The following is a 20327-nucleotide window of genomic DNA, read 5'->3' as shown; positions in this document are numbered from 1 at the left end:
GAGATTGATTCTTCTTTAGAGTTTGAAGACTGAAGCGGAAAAAATGAATTCATGCTTTTTGTATGAAATTCAGCTTATTCGTTTCATTTCTTTTAGCCTGAAGGAGTTTCTACCCAAAGAATACATCAAGCAGAGAGGATCTGAGAAGAAAATATTCCAGGTGTGGTCACTTTGTTCTTTTAGAAAAAGCACATATTGATTGTTTTACTTTCAACACATTTGACACCAGTTGTTCAGATGCTGAATCCATGTATAATAATCCAACCTGCAGGATCACAAAAACTGTGGAGAAATGACAGAAATCGAAGCCAAAGTGAAATATGTGAAACTGGCACGGTCTCTGCGAACATACGGCGTCTCCTTCTTCCTGGTCAAGGTAAGCTGTAACACATACCGATCAGCCATAACATTAGGACAGCATGTGCACCCTGACCGGTCTGCGGCTACGCAGCCCCATACGCAACAAACTGCGATGCACTGTGTTCTGACACCTTTCTATCGGAACCAGCATTCACTTTTTCAGCAATTTGAGCTCCAGTAGCTCTTCTATTGGATCTGACAACATGTGCATCAATGAGCCTCGGGTCTGACCCTGTCGCTGGTTCAACGGTTTTCCTTCCTTGGACCACTTTTGGTAGGTCCTGACCAGTGTTGACCGGGAACATCCAAAAAGAGCTGCAGTTTTGGAGATGCTCTGACCCAGACGTCTAGGCATCACAATTTGGCCCTCTTCAAAGTCGCTCACATTCTTACGCTTGCCCATTTTTTCTGCTTCCAACACAAAGTTCAAAGTTCAAAATATTCACTTGCTTTCTAATATATCCCATCCACTACCAGGTGCCATTGTAACGAGATAATCAATGTTATTCACTTCACCTGTCAGTGGTCTTGATGTTATGGCTGATTGGTGTATATTTATTTCTATGACTTCATAAAAACACACTCTTTTAATGAAGTGCCACTGCGCAATTTTATTCACTGAAAAAAATCATATACAATCTAGCCTGAAGTTCTTTTCACCTGTTTTTTCTAGATTATCTGAAAAGAGGGGAAGCCGATTTTGGCATCGGTTGAAATGTAGTCGGAGCCTTTTATCTCCTGAGTGTGAAATCTGTTCTTTGGGTTTGGTGTTGACTGGATAAAGAGGCTGAAGGCAGTACCCAGCAGGTGTCTGTGTCCACCTGAACTTTCAAAGCTCCTTACCCAAACAAAGAGGGAAAATGCCCTACTCAAATCTCACAATGTGATATATGTATACTGCAGCCAGCCACCAGGGGGCGATCCAGATGTTTTGGCTTCACTTTTGGGGAGCAGTCATGTCGTCCATCTTTATTGGATAGCATGACATTTATTCAAACTCACTCAAACCCAACCTTTTTATGGAGCTATTCTGACCAAATCATTGGAAGGAACCAGGTATATGCATGCCATACATTGTCCTTCATACATCTCACACATTCCTCTGTCTCACTTATTCACTAACACACACACTTACAAATACAACGCCGGCAGAACCTCGTCTGCGGGGAGTTCCGCGCACTGCTGGAAGGAAACCAAATGTTGTCTGTGCAGCGGAGTGTGCCACTAAAGATTATTTCAGAGCGAGTGGGGAGGAAGTGGAGTGAATGAGGGAGGCTGGGAGACATAAGGCACAAACCTGGGACACTTACTCTACCAAATAAGTCCAACTGCCAGCGAGATGCCTGCCGAAACGAGCAATTTGCTGATTTTTTTTTGGGAAACTTCCCTGTCTGCATCGATAAATTGCCTTCCAGTTGCCGCCTGTTCTGACTTCATCGCTGAGCTCTCGTAGAAAATGAGATCATTTCTGGTAATTGCTTGGAAAAAAAAGTCACTTGTGGGGCTTTTACCGACTCTCTGCCAGACAGTTCCTGGCTGTTCATCAGTAGCTTTCAGCACCTGGGGATAAGGGTAGAGATGAAGTATAAAAAAAAAACACAAACTCCTCGATTAGGTTGGATCTCACCTCATCAAATCGTCATTTGCAGTAGCTCACACATTCCACAGTCCTGCGAGTCTACACTTTACTTCACCTTTTATTCCTTTTAAGCGTAAAACGCACAAATCTTAAACTAAATCCCACCTCCTGGCCTTGGATCCGTGTTCCCCTTGATCAGTTTGACATCATATCTGCTCACCGTTGTCGTTTCTGTCATCCTCGAGAGTAATCCAGTGGAGAGGAAACATCTTAAAAATAACCCTGGAAAAAATGCAGGCTATAGTGCCTAACCCATAACCCCTGGAGGCCCCAGAGGGTTTACAGGCCCTCCAGGACTTTTTACACAACTCACCTCTTTGCCCTCACGTCACAGCCCATCACGGTCTGTCCATCTGCTCGCCGACGAAACGCTTTCTCTGTCCATGCAAGGGAAAGGAAAAGCAGACAGCTGTTCTGTGGGCTCAGAGAGCGACTGGAGTATGACATTAGAGGCTTAGTATATACAGGGGGAGGCTGAGGGTTTCTGACAGGCAGATAAAGACATGATTAAGACATAACGCTTTAATTACTAACTGGGAAAAGTTTTGTGTTTTCTAACTGGTTAGACACATGAATGCCCATCTTGGCAGATCAGTGTGACGGCAAAATTAGAGTTTCGAGCTGCGAGGCCTATGAATTTAAATTCTGTTGCTTGAACTGTTAATCTGTCCTTTTCTCTAAATGCCTTTTATTTAAGTAATACCCTCGGCAGGCCGGGGAATATGAAAATGAATTGTTCGCTGAAGGGGATAAAATTGACATTTAAAGTGGTTTGTTTGCGTCATGGGGGTTGGTGTCTTGTTGGTTTTATTCATTCTGCTTTTATTCAGACAATGTGGTTCAATGAGAGTGAACCGTTTGTCTCCCCCCATACATTAGACGATGAAAATCAGAGATAATATTTGTTGCAGTTATAAATACAGATGAAATGAGACAAACTGAAACACACAAAGCTTCAATTGAAACTAGTGGATGTTAGGGAGCAGTGCATGGTCGCCAGCAGTCAAACTGAGAGTACTTGTAGCACTTTGGTGTGTAATGATGGTCGTACTACTACTGCAGGCAGGCTAATGCACCAGTAGTAGTATTAATATCAGTAGCAGCACTCATCATGGTCAGAGGCGTCCTCAATGCTATTAGTAACATGTGTATGAATGTGCTGGCAAGTATGCAGGATTATGATAAGTGATAGCGAGGGTTAAAAGGATGAAAACAGACCACAAAATGGTAATAAATAATGAAATACAAGGTGTGGATTAAAAGCTTATGTAAACTTAAAATATCTATAAAAAAAAAAAAAAAATGATGAAAAAGAAATAAGGTTTACTTCATCCAAATAGAGTTAAATGTTTATTGCTTTTTTGCCGAGTTAAAGCTGAAGTAGGCGAGATTGGAGCAAATATGATTGATATGATATGAAGTTATTTTTATAAAACGGTCGCCATATCCTGACAGTAGTACATTAAACAGATAACCTGAAAAAAATCATGTGCCTCTGTGTCCTCCGGTGCTCCTAATACCATCTGCAAGATTTTACAGACCGGAGGAAAACAAGCAGTCAGAGCTGATCTGAGATCTGCTGTCCATCTGCCGCCTATGAGAGCCGGCTGTCAATCACTCGCAAACTCCGACCAAACGGTTAAACTAGGCAGCGCTGATCAAATATGAATCAATATTATGTTACGTTAATGCCTATTTCTCGCCTCAAATTATTTCAGAATCATCTTGTAGTGTACTGTTTAGCTGTAAAATTAGAAAGTTTTTGACCCGGCAGCCATGTTGAGACCTCTTGAAAGAACGCCAAGCACCGGTCACATGACCGGAGCACAGCCAATAGGAACGCTCTCTCTCTGAAATGACCTGTGATTGGTCAAAGTCTTCCGTCACATTTTTTAAAGCCTGAAAACAGAGCCATGAGGAGGTGCAAAAGTCTAGTTGTCTCTCAGAACACTTGAATTACAATATGCTGAAAGGTTATTATGGGATTTTTGCCCAATGATGCCACAAATATACTGCCTACTGACACTTTAATTCAGAGAAATCCAGTCGTGCGATCTTGTGAAGCAGTTTGATTTCCTTAAGTGCAGAACTGATACAAGATAAAGTTTTCTTTAAAGGGCTTCATAAACATACACAGAAAAGACTGCAGATCTCTTCCAACTGACAGGAAAACGCAACTCAGTGTCCATGCTGCTTTGTTAAATTCGTCCATTACTAATCTCAGACCACTATGACCTTAACATGTGACTGAAAATAAAAAAAAACATAGTCCAGTACTGATAAGATTGTCAAATGAACTAGCTGCTGCCTGACTGTACGAGAGAAACTCTCACATTTCTAACTGAAACTCAAGATAGTAGGCTGACGCCTGTTCAGTGTTGGCACAAATCGTCAGCCATCGCCAGATGACTTGTTGTCAGTCATCCAATAATGGTTGCAAAATTACGAAAACTGTTGAATATTTTTAAAAAGTTTTTGGAAGGATTAAATGACGTTGGATGTTTTTGCAGGAAAAGATGAAGAGTAAGAACAAGCTGGTGCCGCGACTCCTGGGGATCACCAAAGAGTCTGTGTTGAGAGTGGAGGAGAAGACCAAAGATGTGGTTCAGGAGTGGCCACTGACCACCGTGAAGAGGTGGGCAGCGTCGCCCAAGAGCTTCACCCTGGTAAGACACACATACAGAAAACACACAACATCTGACTGGACGCTGATCCAGGATTCATCACAAAGGCACAAGCTCTGAATCTTTTTTCACAAGAATTCACAAGGTTCTGGTAATGCTGGCTTTGTGCTTTCAGCCGTCTTATCATTTATTCATTCTGCCCACACTGAGCTTATACATCCCTGGTAGTAAATAAGGAAGACAAGCTCACAGTAAACCCAACTGTTCCCTGCAGTGGCCATAAAACAATCACTGTAGTGCTCTGTCTGCCTGTCCTTTCATTCCCTCGCGCACTTCAGTCATTGAACAGGCTCCTTTGTCTTCCCTGTCAATATCCCTCCTTTGTGTCAGCACCCAGAGTCAATGAGCAACTTGGATTTAATCTTGCAGATCTGGTAGATGTACTGTCTCTATTACATTAACACACTCTCTCCCTGTCTTGCTGTTAATTCAGCAGAGTGGTTTGCGATTTAGACTGTGTTTTTTGATGGATTTGATTTGTCGTTCGCATGTTGGAGGAGTCCGATTTTGATCTGTTGTGAATAGGACTGGGTTACCTTGCCACCCCATTGATTTTATAAAGTGTGCCCATAATAGGTGTACAGATTTTTACTAAAAAGTATTTTTTCTCTGCTCGTTTTCCTACATAAAATCTGCTCCAACATGCTTCTTGGGTTAATCTGACTCTCAGTATGTTGCTGCAGTTGGATGTCACCCAACACAATGTGTATTCATCTGCAACTATTCACATTAATCCTCCCAGTAAATCCTCAGCCTGCGTACAAGTACAAGCAATGCAGTGGTTACTTTCCTTACAGCCCAGTGTAAAATGAATGTTCGAGATTGGATTGTGTGTGTTTGTGTGTGTGTAGGACTTTGGGGAGTACCAGGAGAGCTATTACTCGGTGCAGACCACTGAAGGGGAACAGATCTCTCAGCTTATTGCCGGTTACATCGACATCATCCTCAAAAAGGTGAGACGTTTATCTCCGGAGAAAACAGATGAGTCATAATGAATCAATAAAGTCTCAGATCTGTTGTTGCTTGATATGCTCAGGCCACTGTGTCGTACAGGTGCAGTTAAATAAAAAGCAATACAAGACAACTGTGCTCATGTGGCACAGGTACACTTGTAAGAACTCATATAGTTCTTCCCTGCGTGCACATTTGGGTCTCCATTCTTTCTTTCCTCAGATAAGAAAGTTGAGACGAATATGTAGTTTCTTTGCCTAATGCCTTCAAAATCCTGAAAAGATATCTCTGCACACCTGTCAAAGGGCAGCATGACTTGAATAATAGTTTAAATGACCTTTATCTGGTGTATCCAAAGCCTAGAATAGAATTAAATATGTGTCAATCTGAGACCAATTACCTACTCTGAATCGCTTGATGAATTTGGGCCCAGGGCTTTTTTTATGTTGCGCTAAATCTGACATTTAAGATAGCCTCAGGGTTGCCTTTTTTTAAAATCATTGCGAGCTCCTTTTGAAATTTGGTGTATTTTTCTCTCTGCTGCAGAAGCAAAGCAAGGATCGCTTTGGATTGGAAGGCGATGAGGAGTCAACCATGCTTGAGGAATCCGTATCTCCAAAAAAGTATGTAAATTAGTTAACTTATTACTAATAATAGAGTTTTGACTCTTTCAGCCGTGCAAGCAGCATATGGCTCCCGTGGATGGATTGTCATGAAATATCGTACAAACAAATTGTGTTAGGAAAAGATATTAACCGTAATAACTCATTTTGTCCAGGGTTTTGGTTCAAGACCTGCAAAACTATACATTCATGTCAACCCTCAAGTGTACTTTGTATTTAGTGCTAACTAGCAAATGTTACACGTTAAACTGAGATGGTAACCTTATAACTGCTAAACATCAGTACTGTAAGTATGTTAGCATGCTACCATTAGTATATTTACTGTAGCTTAAAGCAACACTATGCCCAAGTACAGCCTCAGAGAGCTGCTAGTATGGATGTAGACTTTTAGTCGTGTTGAAACCTGGGGCCAGTTGCATTAAAACAGACCTATCTAGTCTTTGTCTTAGTTATAACTTCACTAATGTAAGACTGACAGAGAGCCTGTTGTGCAATGCATTATGGGTGAAATTAGGCACTACACAAAAGAGGAAAAAATGGCGAATGCAACAGCAACAACACACCAAGTGTGGGAGAAAATAACAGAAAAAGTAACAGCATAAATCCAATGGTCATTAAAACCGTTAAAGATGTTCTGAAACAATTTAAGAATATGGTACCAGAATCCAAAAAGGTAATGGATAAACAGTTGAAATAGTTAGCTAACTGGCCTTTTAACAGATTGTTGCCATAGCAACAAAGCGCTCACATCAGGCTTAGCCAGTTACAATAGTTCACATTATACCTGCAGTGGTTTATCCTGTTATAGTTGAGTATAAACTGAGGTATGATGATGTTTTGTCCATGAACTCAATAGCAGCGCACACAGTTATTGCATATTATTTTATCACAAAACAATATCAGATTGGGTCCTTTTTCAATTTCCTTCTCGACACCGCCCTCCACCACAGCTCACACATCCATCTCCCAGGACCTCATTTCACCACATGAACACCTCCTCAGTCGGACTTTATCCTGAGCGATAATCATTATGTGAGGAAATTTTGCTGTACTGGACAAGTAAAAAAGCCCCTATCTGAACACTTCCTGATTAGATACGTATTACCTCATTTATCCACAGTGGACTCTCAGGGCTTAACTGAAGCCCCTTTTTCCTGTCTAACCTCAATAGATATTGCTTTCCTGCCTTAAACTGAGAGAGAATTTACTGCAATTGTTATTGTATTTTTTCCCCCTCTGTTTTCTTTTTCCTCTCCGGGAACCATCACCTTAACGTGGTGGAGAGGTTTGTGTGTCCCTATGACCCTGAGGGCTGTGTTGTCTGGAGCCTCGTGCTCCTGGTAGGGTCTCCCATGGCAAATTGGTCTTAGGTGAGGGGCCGGACTAAGAATGGTTCACAAAAAACCCAATGACGACACGAGGCAGAGGAGGAGTTACCCGGCCCGGAGGAAGCCCGGGGCCCACGTCTGGAGCCAGGCCCAGACGGAGGGCCCGTCAACGAGCGTCTGGTGGCCGGGCTTGCCACGGAGCCCGGCCGGGGATACCCCGAAAAAGGAACGTGGCACCCCCCTCCTCTCCATCCTGTGGGCTCACCACCTGCAGGAAGAACCGCTTGGGTCGGGTGCGCTGCCACACGGGTGGCAGTGAAGGCCAGGGACCTCGACGGACTGGACCCGGGCGGTAGAGGCTGGCTCTGGGGACGTGGAACGTCACCTCTCTGTGGGGGAAGGAGCCGGAGCTTGTGCGGGAGGTGGAGCGCTACCAGTTGGATCTGGTAGGGCTTACCTCTACGCACAGCCTCGGTTCTGGAACCGTACTCTTGGATAGGGGTTGGACTCTATTCTTCTCTGGAGTTGCCCATGGTGTGAGGCGCCGGGCGGGTGTGGGGATACTCACAAATCCCCGGCTGAGTGCCGCTACGTTGGAGTTTACCCCGGTGGACGAGAGGGTCGCCTCCCTACGCCTTCGGGTTATGGGGGGGAAAACTCTGACTGTTGTTTGTGCGTATGCACCAAACAGCAGTTCGGAGTATTCGGCCTTCTTGGAGACCCTGAATGGAGTCCTGTATGGGGCTCCAGTAGGGGACTCCATAGTTCTCCTGGGAGACTTCAACGCGCACGTGGGCAACGATGGAGACACCTGGAGTGGCGTGATTGGGAGGAACGGCCTCCCTGATCTAAACCCGAGTGGTCGTTTGTTGTTGGACTTCTGTGCTAGTCATGGATTGTCCATAACGAACACCATGTTCGAACATAAGGATGCTCATAAGTGTACGTGGTACCAGAGCACCCTAGGCCGAAGGTCGATGATCGATTTTGTAATCGTATCATCTGATCTGAGGCCGCATGTTTTGGACACTCGGGTGAAGAGAGGGGCGGAGCTGTCAACTGATCACCATCTGGTGGTGAGTTGGGTCAGAGGGTGGGGGAAGACTCTGGACAGACCTGGTAAGCCCAAACGCGTAGTGAGGGTGAACTGGGAACGTCTGGAGGAGGCCCCTGTCCGAGAGATCTTCAACTCACACCTCCGGCGGAGCTTTTCTGGCATCCCTGTGGAGGTTGGGGGCATTGAACCCGAGTGGACGATGTTCAAAGCTTCCATTGCTGAAGCTGCGGCGGTGAGCTGTGGTTTTAAGGTCTTAGGTGCCTCAAGGGGCGGCAATCCTCGAACACCGTGGTGGACACCGGTGGTCAGGGAAGCCGTCCGACTGAAGAAGGAGGCCTTCCGGGATATGTTATCTCGGAGGTCTCCGGAGGCAGTTGCAGGGTACCGACGGGCCCGAAGAGCAGCAGCCACTGCCGTGACGGAGGCAAAGCAGCGGGTGTGGGAGGAGTTCGGAGCAGCCATGGAGAAGGACTTTCGGTCGGCACCAAAGTGCTTCTGGAAAACCATCCGGCACCTTAGGAGGGGGAAACGGGGAACCATCCAAGCTGTGTACAGTAAGGATGGGACACTGTTGACCTCAACTGAGGAGGTAATCGGGCGGTGGAAGGAGCACTTTGAGGAACTTCTGAATCCGACCAATACGCCCTCTATGGTAGAGGCAGAGCTGGAAGCTGATGGGGGACCATCATCAATTACCCTGGTGGAAGTCACTGAGGTAGTCAAACAACTCCACAGTGGCAAAGCCCCGGGGGTTGATGAGATCCGCCCAGAAATGCTGAAGGCTCTGGGTGGGGAGGGGCTGTCTTGGATGACACGTCTCTTCAACACCGCGTGGAAGTCGGTGACAGTGCCTAAGGAGTGGCAGACCGGGGTGGTGGTTCCCCTTTTCAAAAAGGGGGACCAGAGAGTGTGTGCCAATTACAGGGGTATCACACTGCTCAGCCTCCCTGGTAAAGTCTACTCCAAGGTGCTGGAAAGGAGGGTTCGGCCGATAGTCGAACCTCAGATCGAAGAGGAACAATGCGGATTCCGTCCTGGCCGTGGAACAACGGACCAGCTTTTCACTCTCGCAAGGATCCTGGAGGGGGCCTGGGAGTATGCCCATCCAGTCTACATGTGTTTTGTGGACTTGGAGAAGGCATATGACCGGGTCCCCCGGGAGATACTGTGGGGGGTGCTGCGGGAGTATGGGGTGAGGGGGGCACTTCTCAGGGCCATCCAATCCCTGTACGCCCAAAGCGAGAGCTGTGTTCGGATCCTCGGCAATAAGTCGGACTCGTTTCCGGTGGGGGTTGGCCTCCGCCAGGGCTGCGCTTTGTCACCAATCCTGTTCGTGATATTCATGGACAGGATATCGAGGCGTAGTCGGGTGGAGGAGGGTTTGCAGATCGGTGTGCTGAGGATCTCATCGCTGCTTTTTGCAGATGATGTGGTCCTGTTGGCATCATCGGTCTGCGACCTCCAGCACTCACTGGATCGGTTCGCAGCCGAGTGTGACGCAGTCGGGATGAGAATCAGCACCTCTAAATCTGAGGCCATGGTTCTCAGCAGGAAACCGGTGGTTTGCCTACTCCGGGTAGGGAATGAGTCCTTACCCCAAGTGAAGGAGTTTAAGTATCTCGGGGTCTTGTTCGCGAGTGAGGGGACGATGGAACGTGAGATTGGTCGGAGAATCGGAGCAGCAGGGGCGGTATTGCATTCGCTTTACCGCACCGTTGTGACGAAAAGAGAGCTGAGCCGGAAGGCAAAGCTCTCGATCTACCGTTCAATCTTCGTTCCTACTCTCACCTATGGTCATGAGGGTTGGGTCATGACCGAAAGAACGAGGTCGCGGGTGCAAGCGGCCGAAATGGGTTTCCTCAGGAGGGTGGCTGGCGTCTCCCTTAGAGATAGGGTAAGAAGCTCAGTCATCCGTGAGGGACTCGGAGTAGAGTCCTTGCTCCTTTGCGTCGAAAGGAGCCAGTTCAGGTGGTTCGGGCATCTAGCACGGATGCCTCCTGGGCGCCTCCCTTGGGAGGTGTTCCAGGCACGACCAGCTGGGAGGAGACCACGGGGAAGACCCAGGACTAGATGGAGAGATTATATCTCTACTCTGGCCTGGGAACGCCTCGGGATCCCCCAGTCAGAGCTGGTTAATGTGGCCCGGGAAAGGGAAGTTTGGGGTCCCCTGCTGGAGCTGTTGCCCCCGCGACCCGATCCCGGATAAGCGGTTGAAGATGGATGGAAGATGGATGGATGTTTTCTTTTTATCCGGGCTTGTGCGCAGGGCCGAGGGCAAAAGTCTTTAATACTGCAAACACATAGCAAGCCAAAATCTGGAGGGCCTTATCTGAGGAAAAACAAAACAAAGCTTTGTCTTCCAGAAGTACACAGTGGGAAGAAGTTGCAGTGTCGGTCTGCTTTGTGTTAGTGGCCCACTGTCACAAACGAACAAAGCCATATTGCTTTGTGTTAAATCTCTCCCATGAACACACTCACACACATAAGAACTAGAAACATGCTCTCTTTTTGTCCTCTTTGAAATGACTTTTTTTTACGTTCTTGTCTGCATGTGGTTTGCCATTGTTTCAGCTTGTCTCTGATATATAACTACAATACAGCTGTAGTTTGTTATTTGTCTTCTGCTCCATCAGAAAGCCATTTGGCTGATGGTGTCATTGTGTATGCATCTGTGTATCATGTTTGTGTATGCATGTTGGATGTATTTGTTCTGGTTATAGTTTGTTAGTTAGGTTATTTATTTAAAGAAAAAACTATGGGCATTATTTATAAGACTAGAGTTCGGAATACAACATGATTTTTTTTACCTTGAAATACGCTTTCTGTTAAGTATTTCTGTGCCTAGTTTAGCATGCGTGGTGAAAAGGTGCAAACGGATGGGTGTGTCATTCAAATGAGGCAGCGCAAAGGGAATTGTTGGTATTTTGGTGGAAATAAGATCTGTGATGTTGAGCTGAGAATAGACATTAAAGAGGACCAGGTCTGTTTTCACCGAAACGTTACTCCGCTAAAAAATTAATGATTCTTTCACGACTGCCCTACAAAGACAAAGAGGAGTAACTAAAGGCAGGTATACTCAATTTAAATACTTTCTAAGCGGATTCTTTTTACACTATGCTTTGGACAAGCTTAAGGATGCAGAGGGAAAAAAAACATCAAACCTTTAGGGTGTCAGGTGTTTTTAAAGACAAGTGGTTATCCCCTTAACCTTTCTAGATGCTGGACTAACTTCCTGTTTTTGTGCCTGCAGGTCCACCATCCTTCAGCAGCAGTTTAATCGTGTGGGCCGGGTGGAGCATGGCTCGGTGGCGCTGCCGGGGGTGATCCGTTCCGGCTCCATTGGCACAGAGTCGCTCAGCATGGGCACCATGCCATCTGCCCAACAGCAGATCACGATGGGTCAGATGCACCGCGGACACATGCCGCCGCTTGTAAGAACAGCAAAATGGCTCTCAGTATGATATTTGTGTAGTATTCATTGACTTGTGAAGTCATGTTAAAGGTGTATGCCACTTATACAAGAGTTTGTTTTGGTTGGCACCACTAGTAGACAGGTGTACCATCATCCTTTGTTTCCCTCTTAGTGGCTGGTTCCTACATCCCTCTAGGCTGCATTCTGTGAACCTGTTTGTTTTCCTGTATGCGTAGAGTTCAGCACAGCAGGCTCTGATGGGAACTATCAACACCAGTATGCAAGCAGTGCAGAAGGCCCAGATTGACCTCGGGGAGGTCGACAACCTGCCGCCACTCGGACAGGACATGGTACTATACAGTCACATACTCATACTCTCTACAAATATTATGGTATTATATCACTTTCAATGCATGATTTCAGTGAAACACTCAACAAAATCATAGTGATAAATGATAGTGCTATCTGCAGAATGTCAGCTAGTTTAGGTGCATTTTATGCATGCAAACTTAATGTTTCTTGATGTGTGTACCTAGGCATCCAAGGTATGGATCCAGAACAAGATGGATGAGTCGAAGCACGAGATCCACTCCCAGGTCGACGCCATCACTGCAGGAACAGCCTCCGTTGTCAACCTCACAGCCGGTCAGTGGCGCCTGCATGACTCAGCACATTGTGTTCTGTTTGTTTGCTACCAAGCAAGCTTGAATTTATGGAAACTCGCTGGAAATGAAATGTCTATGTCTTGATAGCAGAGCAATACTACATTGTATATGTCGTTGCATAGCCATTGTGGGATTTATTGTAAGCCTTTTCAGGAATGCTCAATAAAACCAGTGAAAGTGTTAAAACGTGCCCACAGTTTTACAAGTACATTTTAGGAGTGCTATTTTAGAATGATCTGGCCAATTAGTGACTTTAAAGCAGAACCTTTCCATCTGTCTGGTGTTCATTGACATCGTTGTAGATCCTGTATAAAGTCTAATAGTTCCCCCCCATATCCTGCTGTGGTCTGGTGAATATGGGCGGGTGAAGGTGTCTATTGGCTCCGTGCCATTCTGAACCATTCCAAGTTTAAATTGGTTGTTTTTTCATTTTATCTGTGCTTTAGAGCGATAACATCCATCCATTATTCATAACCTCTTATCCCATTCGGGGTCGCGGGGGTGCTGGAGCCGATCCCAGCTGACATTGGGCGAAGGTGGGGTACACTCTGGACAGGTCGCCAGACTATCACAGGCTCACAGTCACACCTACGGGCAATTTAGAGTCAACAGTTACTGTAACCTAACCTGCATGTCTGTGGACTGTGGGAGGAAGCCAGAGAAAACCCACACTAACACGGGTAGACCAAGCTGGATTCCAACCTGCGACCCTCTAGCTGTGAGGCGACAGTGCTAACCACTACACCACCGTGCAGCCCAGAGCGATAACAATTTGTCCCTTATTTCTGTCTTTTGTCCTGCATATTTCCCTTTGCTAAAATGGACTGAAGTGTTTTTCGCAGTCTCTAGTCCCAGTTAAATACAGATATTTTTGTTTCTTGGTTGAACGGTGAATCTTAAGAAGACTCACTGGATAGCAGTCACACTTTTCTCTGTTTGGGTTCGGTTAAGCTTTGTTTCATTCACTTCTCAAGGACTCCATTTATCTGATGGCCCTTATTATTCCGTCCTCTCTCCCCGTACTCAGGCGATCCGACTGACACAGACTACACCGCCGTGGGCTGCGCCATCACTACCATCTCCTCCAACCTGACAGAAATGTCAAAGGGTGTGAAGCTGCTGGCTGCGCTGATGGAGGACGATGTGGGCGGAGGTAATGACCTGATGAGAGCTGCCAGGACACTAGCAGGGGCCGTGTCTGACCTCCTGATCGCTGTGGAGCCGGCTTCTGGAGAGGTGAGCAAAGGAACCCCAAACCCTGAGATAATGATACCATGTCTTGTCTTTTTTTATACTGTCCATTTTACTATTGTATCTATAAGTACTACAATATATCTCTTCTCTTTATTTTGCTTCTGAAACCAGCCTCCCTCTGTTTATCTGCTGTATATGTGACATGTTGAAGGTGGCAGATTTACTCCTTGGTAGTTTATGTTTAAGCAGCTAAAGTCTGAAGGACATAATGGGGAATGATGGAGTGTAGACATTTAAATGTGAAAGCAACATTTTCACCATTGTCACTTGAAATGACAGATTTTGTGTGTGTATTTTGTTGTCTGCCCAATTTTTATATCCAAAATGACAATCTAGAAAGTTAATCAAATTTGCCACAGAGCAGCTCTTCTCTAAGACAATGCATCGCCTCTTAATAATGCAGCGGCTCTCCTGCTCCTCCAAACTACACCTAATTATATTAACATGCTCTGCTGCTGGCCTGCTTCGGCTAACTGAATTGTCCCGGTCGGTCTTAATAACGCTAGGACGAATGTTATGGCAGGCATTTTGTGCCTTTATGGAAAAAGAACTTGATTAATGTAGTCTCCATCTACTTGGATTGCAGGACTGTAATGTTCTCACTGAGGTCTATTTAGAGTTTGTTGTCGTTTTGTTGTGGAAGTATCATTCAGAAGTTAATGTACTGTACAGTTGTTGGCTGGTAATCTGCATAATGCATAGGTCTATCTAGCTTTGGGACAACCATGAACTTAATGCACTAGCGCATTATGCAATGCAAGTAGATGGAAAGATAACTCGAAGCCTGAAGGCTAGTTAGACGAAGAGATGCGGGCTGTTTGTTAGACTTAACTTTGTCTTATGATATGTTCACACTACGAGCGACACAGCAAATGGTAAATGGACTTGCATTTATATAGCGCCTTTCTAGTCTTCCGACCACTCAAAGCGCTTTACACTACATGTCAGCATTCACACACACACACTCATACACTGATGGCAGAGGATGCATCAAGGTGCCAACCTGCCCATCAGAATCTAATCTAAATACTGTGGGATGGAGGAGCCGGGGAAAAGCAACAGTTTATAGCCAATAGCAACAGGCTATAAGTCATTTTCAATGGAAGCTGGTGACATGAAGCTACAAACTGACGCCCGATACTTGTCGCTGCGTGATGGGTGCGTTGCGCTACGAATCAAAGATGAGCTGGTCTCGTTTTCCAGCAATGATGCAGTGAAGCGTCAACCAATCATATATTTTTGTTTCACCCTGTTCTGTTCCATCTAAAAAAGTGCCGTCAGCCAGTTCCCAGTGCTATTCAACAACATAGTGTTACTGGAATGAGTCCTAAAACCTGGAAAGGAGTTAGCATTTTAGCACTTCCGGTTCCCTCGTCTGGAAGTCAATGAGTTTTTTCAATGGGTTTTTAGTAAGATGCCTGAAATATGGTCTGTGGTTAACACAAGCTGAAGAGATTTCGATACGATATGAAATTCATTTTGAAGCTTTTACGTTGCTTAAAAAAGGTATTTGCTAACAAGTGGCTAAATGAGACTACTAAACATCATCACAGCGACTCGTCCGCCTTTACAGCCTCGCTGTGTATATGTTAGCTTTTTACTTGAAGTGATTGCATTCAAATGTCAAAAATCATAAAAGTGGTGTTCATTTGTGAAGGTTATCTTGTTGAATAATATGTGTGTTTGCGAGAGAGCTTATTTTCTGCAATAATCCAAAACCCAATGGAAAACTCCCACTGGCTTGTTGTCGAGGAAACTGGGGCCGTGCTAACTTCCGGGTTGGCCTACAAAAATTCCTCATCCTTGAGAGCACTCTGTAACTACGCCAACGAGCACTTGAGTAACACTTGAACAACACAAAGGCGACTCGCCGGCAACAATGAAGTTGGCCACGCTTGGCTGCTTTGTTAGTTTTAGCATTAGTGTTACAATATGATCTATTTCTTTGTGTTTAAATAGCTAACATGTTAAGCAATGTGCAGTATGCAGTGCTCAAATGGCACTGATGTTCTTTTAGATGCAGCATACAGCACAGTAAAACACATTACAGGTTACTTAGAAGCCATACCTCAAGGTGCAAGATGATGCAGTTTCCAACCAGGCGTCCAAATGCAGTTTCACGTCCTGATGGTTTTCTTTGTGTGTGTGTGTGTGTGTTTGTGTGTGTGCAGCCCAGACAGACTGTGCTGACAGCAGCAGGCAGCATCGGCCAGGCCAGTGGAGACCTCCTGCGCCAGATTGGAGAGAGCGAGACAGACGAGAGGTTCCAGGTAACGCTACACCCCCCCCCAGTCCATTTATCATCACCACCACCACCACACTCTGTAGTATTCAAAGAAAACTCAGTTAATCAAAAACACATTGTAACCAGGGGGAATATGGAGGGAATGTATTCGTATTTTTAGCTAGAGGTTTTGTATTTGAATTGAATGCTATTCTAGCTGTCAAGCCTGTGTTTTTCTTTCATGTAGCTCATACTTGGCTGAATCATAATTGTTATTGTAATACGATGTTTGCAGAGGTTATACATAGATCAAACAGCCTGCCTGTCACTACACACTGGAGTTTATTTCAGTATTTTACAGTAATTCAATAATGATGAGTTGTACATGTAAATGTGTACAATACGCAAACACTGTTGCTATTCCTGTTAAAAATGAAATGAGATGAGAGTTAGATGTCCTATTTCTGTGAAATGTTCCCACATCTCCTCTGTTTTAGCGCAATTACACGCAACTACAGACGCAATCCTATGACAACAGAGCTCTTACGAATAATTACTTTTCTTCTATCTAAATGCCACAGTATTTGTCATCTGTGCATGAGAAAGAGATAAAATGTTTTAGGACAGACTGTGCAGGTATATGATGTTGCTGATGAGATAGTTTGTGTGTGTTTTTTTTTTCCATCTTTGCCACCCGTTGTTGTAGGACATCCTGATGAATCTGGCCAAAGCCGTGGCCAACGCTGCAGCCATGATGGTGCTGAAGGCCAAGAACGTGGCCCAGGTCGCTGAGGACACCGTGCTCCAGAACCGGGTCATCGCTGCTGCCACACAGTGTGCCCTGTCGACCTCCCAGCTGGTGGCGTGTGCCAAGGTACAAGAATATGTGTTGACTCATTGCACTAAATGGCTGGCATCATATCAGTATTTGTGTGATATGAGCTCAATTCCCACAAAGTCAATTCAGTGCACATTATGCATAATGTTTTCCCATTTACTATGTCAGATCTGTCTCGGATTTGAATATTACACTGGCAGTGGTGTAAAGATGTCACTGGGGAAGCTGTTGTTAAATCGGTTTGGTTCAGTGCGCGACAATAACTCCCCATTTGCTGTTTCATCTTCTCTCATAAGTAGACCGTGCAGTGAGGTTTGGTAAACACAGATTCAAATACTTAAATAACCTCCTCATTTATCTGCTGCTGAAAAAATATATTTTTGGAGAGTGAATACATCAGGATGCACCAAGGCACCGTTAAATACCTTGTGCCCGCATTGTACATAATTGTACAACCCACATGCCTCTAATTAGTTTAAATGCCCTCCTGGCTCCCAATCAGAATAGTTGCATTTACTAAACAAACCCTCACCTCTCTGTATGGCAATGTGATGAAAACCATCTGCTGAATCCCTCTCAAGTCGTTTTTTCCCCCCTCTCCTTTTTCTGTTTCCTCTGTGAAATGTAATGTAATGATGTAAACACTGTTATAGCAGTGGGTTTAGTCCATTTAAAATATGGTTATGTTTCACATTAGGGAAGTTAAATGGAGATTACTTTGGGCATTGTTCCTTTTTCTTCTTTTCTTTACCATTAGACCTTAAAACTGGAGAGAAATGTTTGATTTTTCACATATTTATAACCTGAGGAAGGGAAGATATTTTGTTCACTTTGTCTCCTTTACATCCTTCCTGCTTCACCACTACTTATTTTTACCCTTTTCACCTTGTTGTTGTAGGTGGTGAGTCCCACCATCAGTTCACCGGTTTGCCAGGAGCAGTTAATCGAAGCCGGGAAGCTGGTGGATCGCTCGGTGGAAAGCTGCGTCCAGGCCTGCCTCTCAGCCACGGAAGACGGCGAGCTCCTCAAACAGGTCAGTTTGATTAATGTAGAGACCAACGGTGCACTGAACTGTTCCATGTATCATTTTTTGTTTTGTCTCCGAAGATAACAAGGTATATTACAAGTATGATCCAGAAAATACTAATTAGCAACAAATGAGTTGACTGTTTTCCTAGAATACTGATTCTCAAGCTTTTTTCTTTTCATTTAAACCACACTGGAGGTTTTTTATTTTCTTTAGGGTATTCAGTTTGTGTACTAACACCAGGGGCTTAAGAAGCAATGAAGGTATGAGTCCAGTGTGCTTCTCCCCTCCCTGATGGAATAAGAAGCAGGGAATAATGCAGCTTAAGAAACACAGCACTAACGTTGATGATGTGCATCTCCTGTGTTGAAGGTGAGCGCAGCGGCCAGCGTGGTGAGTCAGTCTCTGGGAGATCTCCTGCAGCACGTTCGTCAGTACACCTTAAGGGGAGAGCCTATCGGGCGCTACGACCAGGCCACCGACACCATCATGACCGTCACTGAGAATATCTTCAGCTCCATGGGAGACGCAGGTGAGTCCAAAAGAGGCTCGGAGATGAATTCATCCACATCCAGCCATTGTGGGAACTTTTTCAATTTGGTAAATCTTCTAGAATACAGAAAAAGGCTGAATTATGTTGAAATTAATGCACTTTTGTTTGTGATTAAGTAATTATGTACGGCACTTAGGTTAAGGAACAGGTTAATTAATTGCTCTTTAACTGAAAAATTGTTTTTGATTTAAAAAGCAATCATGGTTTAAGCTGTCATTAGCAGGAAAGTACAACCCGAGGCCAGCTGCTTTCAGTGAGGTTTTAGTTTTTATTAGCCATGCTAGCCGCACGGCTCTAGGGATGGCATTGTCGGTCTTTGTTCGGTCAGTCTACCACTTTTGTCCAGACTGAAATATCTACAGCTATTAGATGAACTGCCATGACATTTTGTACAGACATGAATATGTCATTTGTGTCATCATGTCCCCCACACGATAAACAATAAACAATCCCTTAACTTTTAGAGCCACCACCAGATCATCATTTTTATTTGTCCAATAATACTTTGGCTTATGACCAAATACCCACAAAATAAATTACATTCCCATCATCCACAGCTCGGTGTTTACTACTAATTAGCAAATGCCAGCAATGACTCAGCATGCTAATATGCTGAGCTAAATCGGTGAACACGGTTAACATTATATCTGCTAAACAAGCATGTTAGCGTTGTAATTTCGAGCATGTTAGCATGCAGGTGTTAGTGTTTAGATCAAAGCGCTGCTGTGCATAAGTACAGCCCACAGATCCACTAGCATGGCTGCAGACTCTTAATCTTGTTGATAACACAATTGTCGCCTGCAAATAAAAAAATTAAGAGAAAGAAAAAAACATATAATTATTGATAATTTGGGTAAAATAAACGCCAAGATACTAAGAACAAAAAATGCAAGAGAGCTGATGCTTTGGAGGCAGAGTGCTGTATTGGATCATTGCAGTGTTTTTTTTTGTTTTTTTTAATATCATGCAAGCTGTCTTATTTTGAATTTTATTTCGTCATGCTGGTCGTATTTAGGTGCATTTACACATTTTGTGACCAAAACCTACCAGACCTGACAAACAAACCTGAATCTGCCTAAAACTTAAAAAACAGCCTCCCTATCATGCTACTCAATGCAACCCATCAAAGAGTTTCCACATGAATTAGGCCCAATTTTGGCTGCTGTAATGCTTTGAAATTCAGTCTAAAATTAGGCTAAATTTGACCTTTCTTCACCAAATATCTGATTTTAAATAGGCGATGAAAAAGCACATAAACTACATATATAATCTCAGCTTCAAACTTGCTTTCCACAGCTCTAAAGTTTCTATTTTCTGAGTAGATGTCTTACTGTGTATCGGTGCGTGCTTCATCCCGTCTTCTCCTCAGAGAGACTGGCGTGATGGTGGGTTTGAATGGACTGCTGTCAGCGCCGGTGAAGCCAAAGAGAAACGCTGACAGTGATGTTAGCAAGTCTGACAGCAGAGAAAGACAGATGGATAGAAAGAGATCCACAGCGGTCAGCTCAGCCGAACTGATTGGCTTGATAGACGAGTAGAATTGCTGTTTGCTCTGCTGAGACCTGAATACGTGCAGGTAGTTGGCGAATGGCGCCTTTGATCCGGTGTCAAATATGTCAGGTTATGTCACACCTGGAGAAAAGAACAGAGAGAATCCTTCTGTTGGCAGATCAGCTGATGCATTCACATGAATTATTGCCAAATGGAGTGTC

At 44.6% G+C, this 20327-nt stretch overlaps 1 protein-coding gene across 4 annotated transcripts in view; it reads left to right on the top strand.

Moving 5' to 3' along the window:
- Positions 1 to 20327, top strand: part of LOC141753401 (talin-2) — a 116005-nt gene that overhangs the window by 59351 nt on the left and 36327 nt on the right. For all 4 annotated transcript variants that reach the window (XM_074612063.1, XM_074612053.1, XM_074612044.1 and 1 more), the window contains exons 9-21: positions 97 to 160; positions 272 to 376; positions 4510 to 4665; positions 5535 to 5636; positions 6181 to 6257; positions 11893 to 12073; positions 12291 to 12404; positions 12591 to 12699; positions 13747 to 13955; positions 16145 to 16243; positions 16904 to 17071; positions 17934 to 18068; positions 18435 to 18594. In XM_074612063.1, the coding sequence (XP_074468164.1) occupies positions 97 to 160; positions 272 to 376; positions 4510 to 4665; positions 5535 to 5636; positions 6181 to 6257; positions 11893 to 12073; positions 12291 to 12404; positions 12591 to 12699; positions 13747 to 13955; positions 16145 to 16243; positions 16904 to 17071; positions 17934 to 18068; positions 18435 to 18594 (1679 nt within the window). The remainder of the gene's footprint in view (positions 1 to 96; positions 161 to 271; positions 377 to 4509; positions 4666 to 5534; positions 5637 to 6180; positions 6258 to 11892; positions 12074 to 12290; positions 12405 to 12590; positions 12700 to 13746; positions 13956 to 16144; positions 16244 to 16903; positions 17072 to 17933; positions 18069 to 18434; positions 18595 to 20327) is intronic.

This window comes from Sebastes fasciatus, chromosome 2 (genome assembly GCF_043250625.1).
Source record: "Sebastes fasciatus isolate fSebFas1 chromosome 2, fSebFas1.pri, whole genome shotgun sequence".
Lineage (NCBI taxonomy): Eukaryota > Metazoa > Chordata > Actinopteri > Perciformes > Sebastidae > Sebastes > Sebastes fasciatus.
This window is presented reverse-complemented; position numbering and strand designations above follow the sequence as displayed.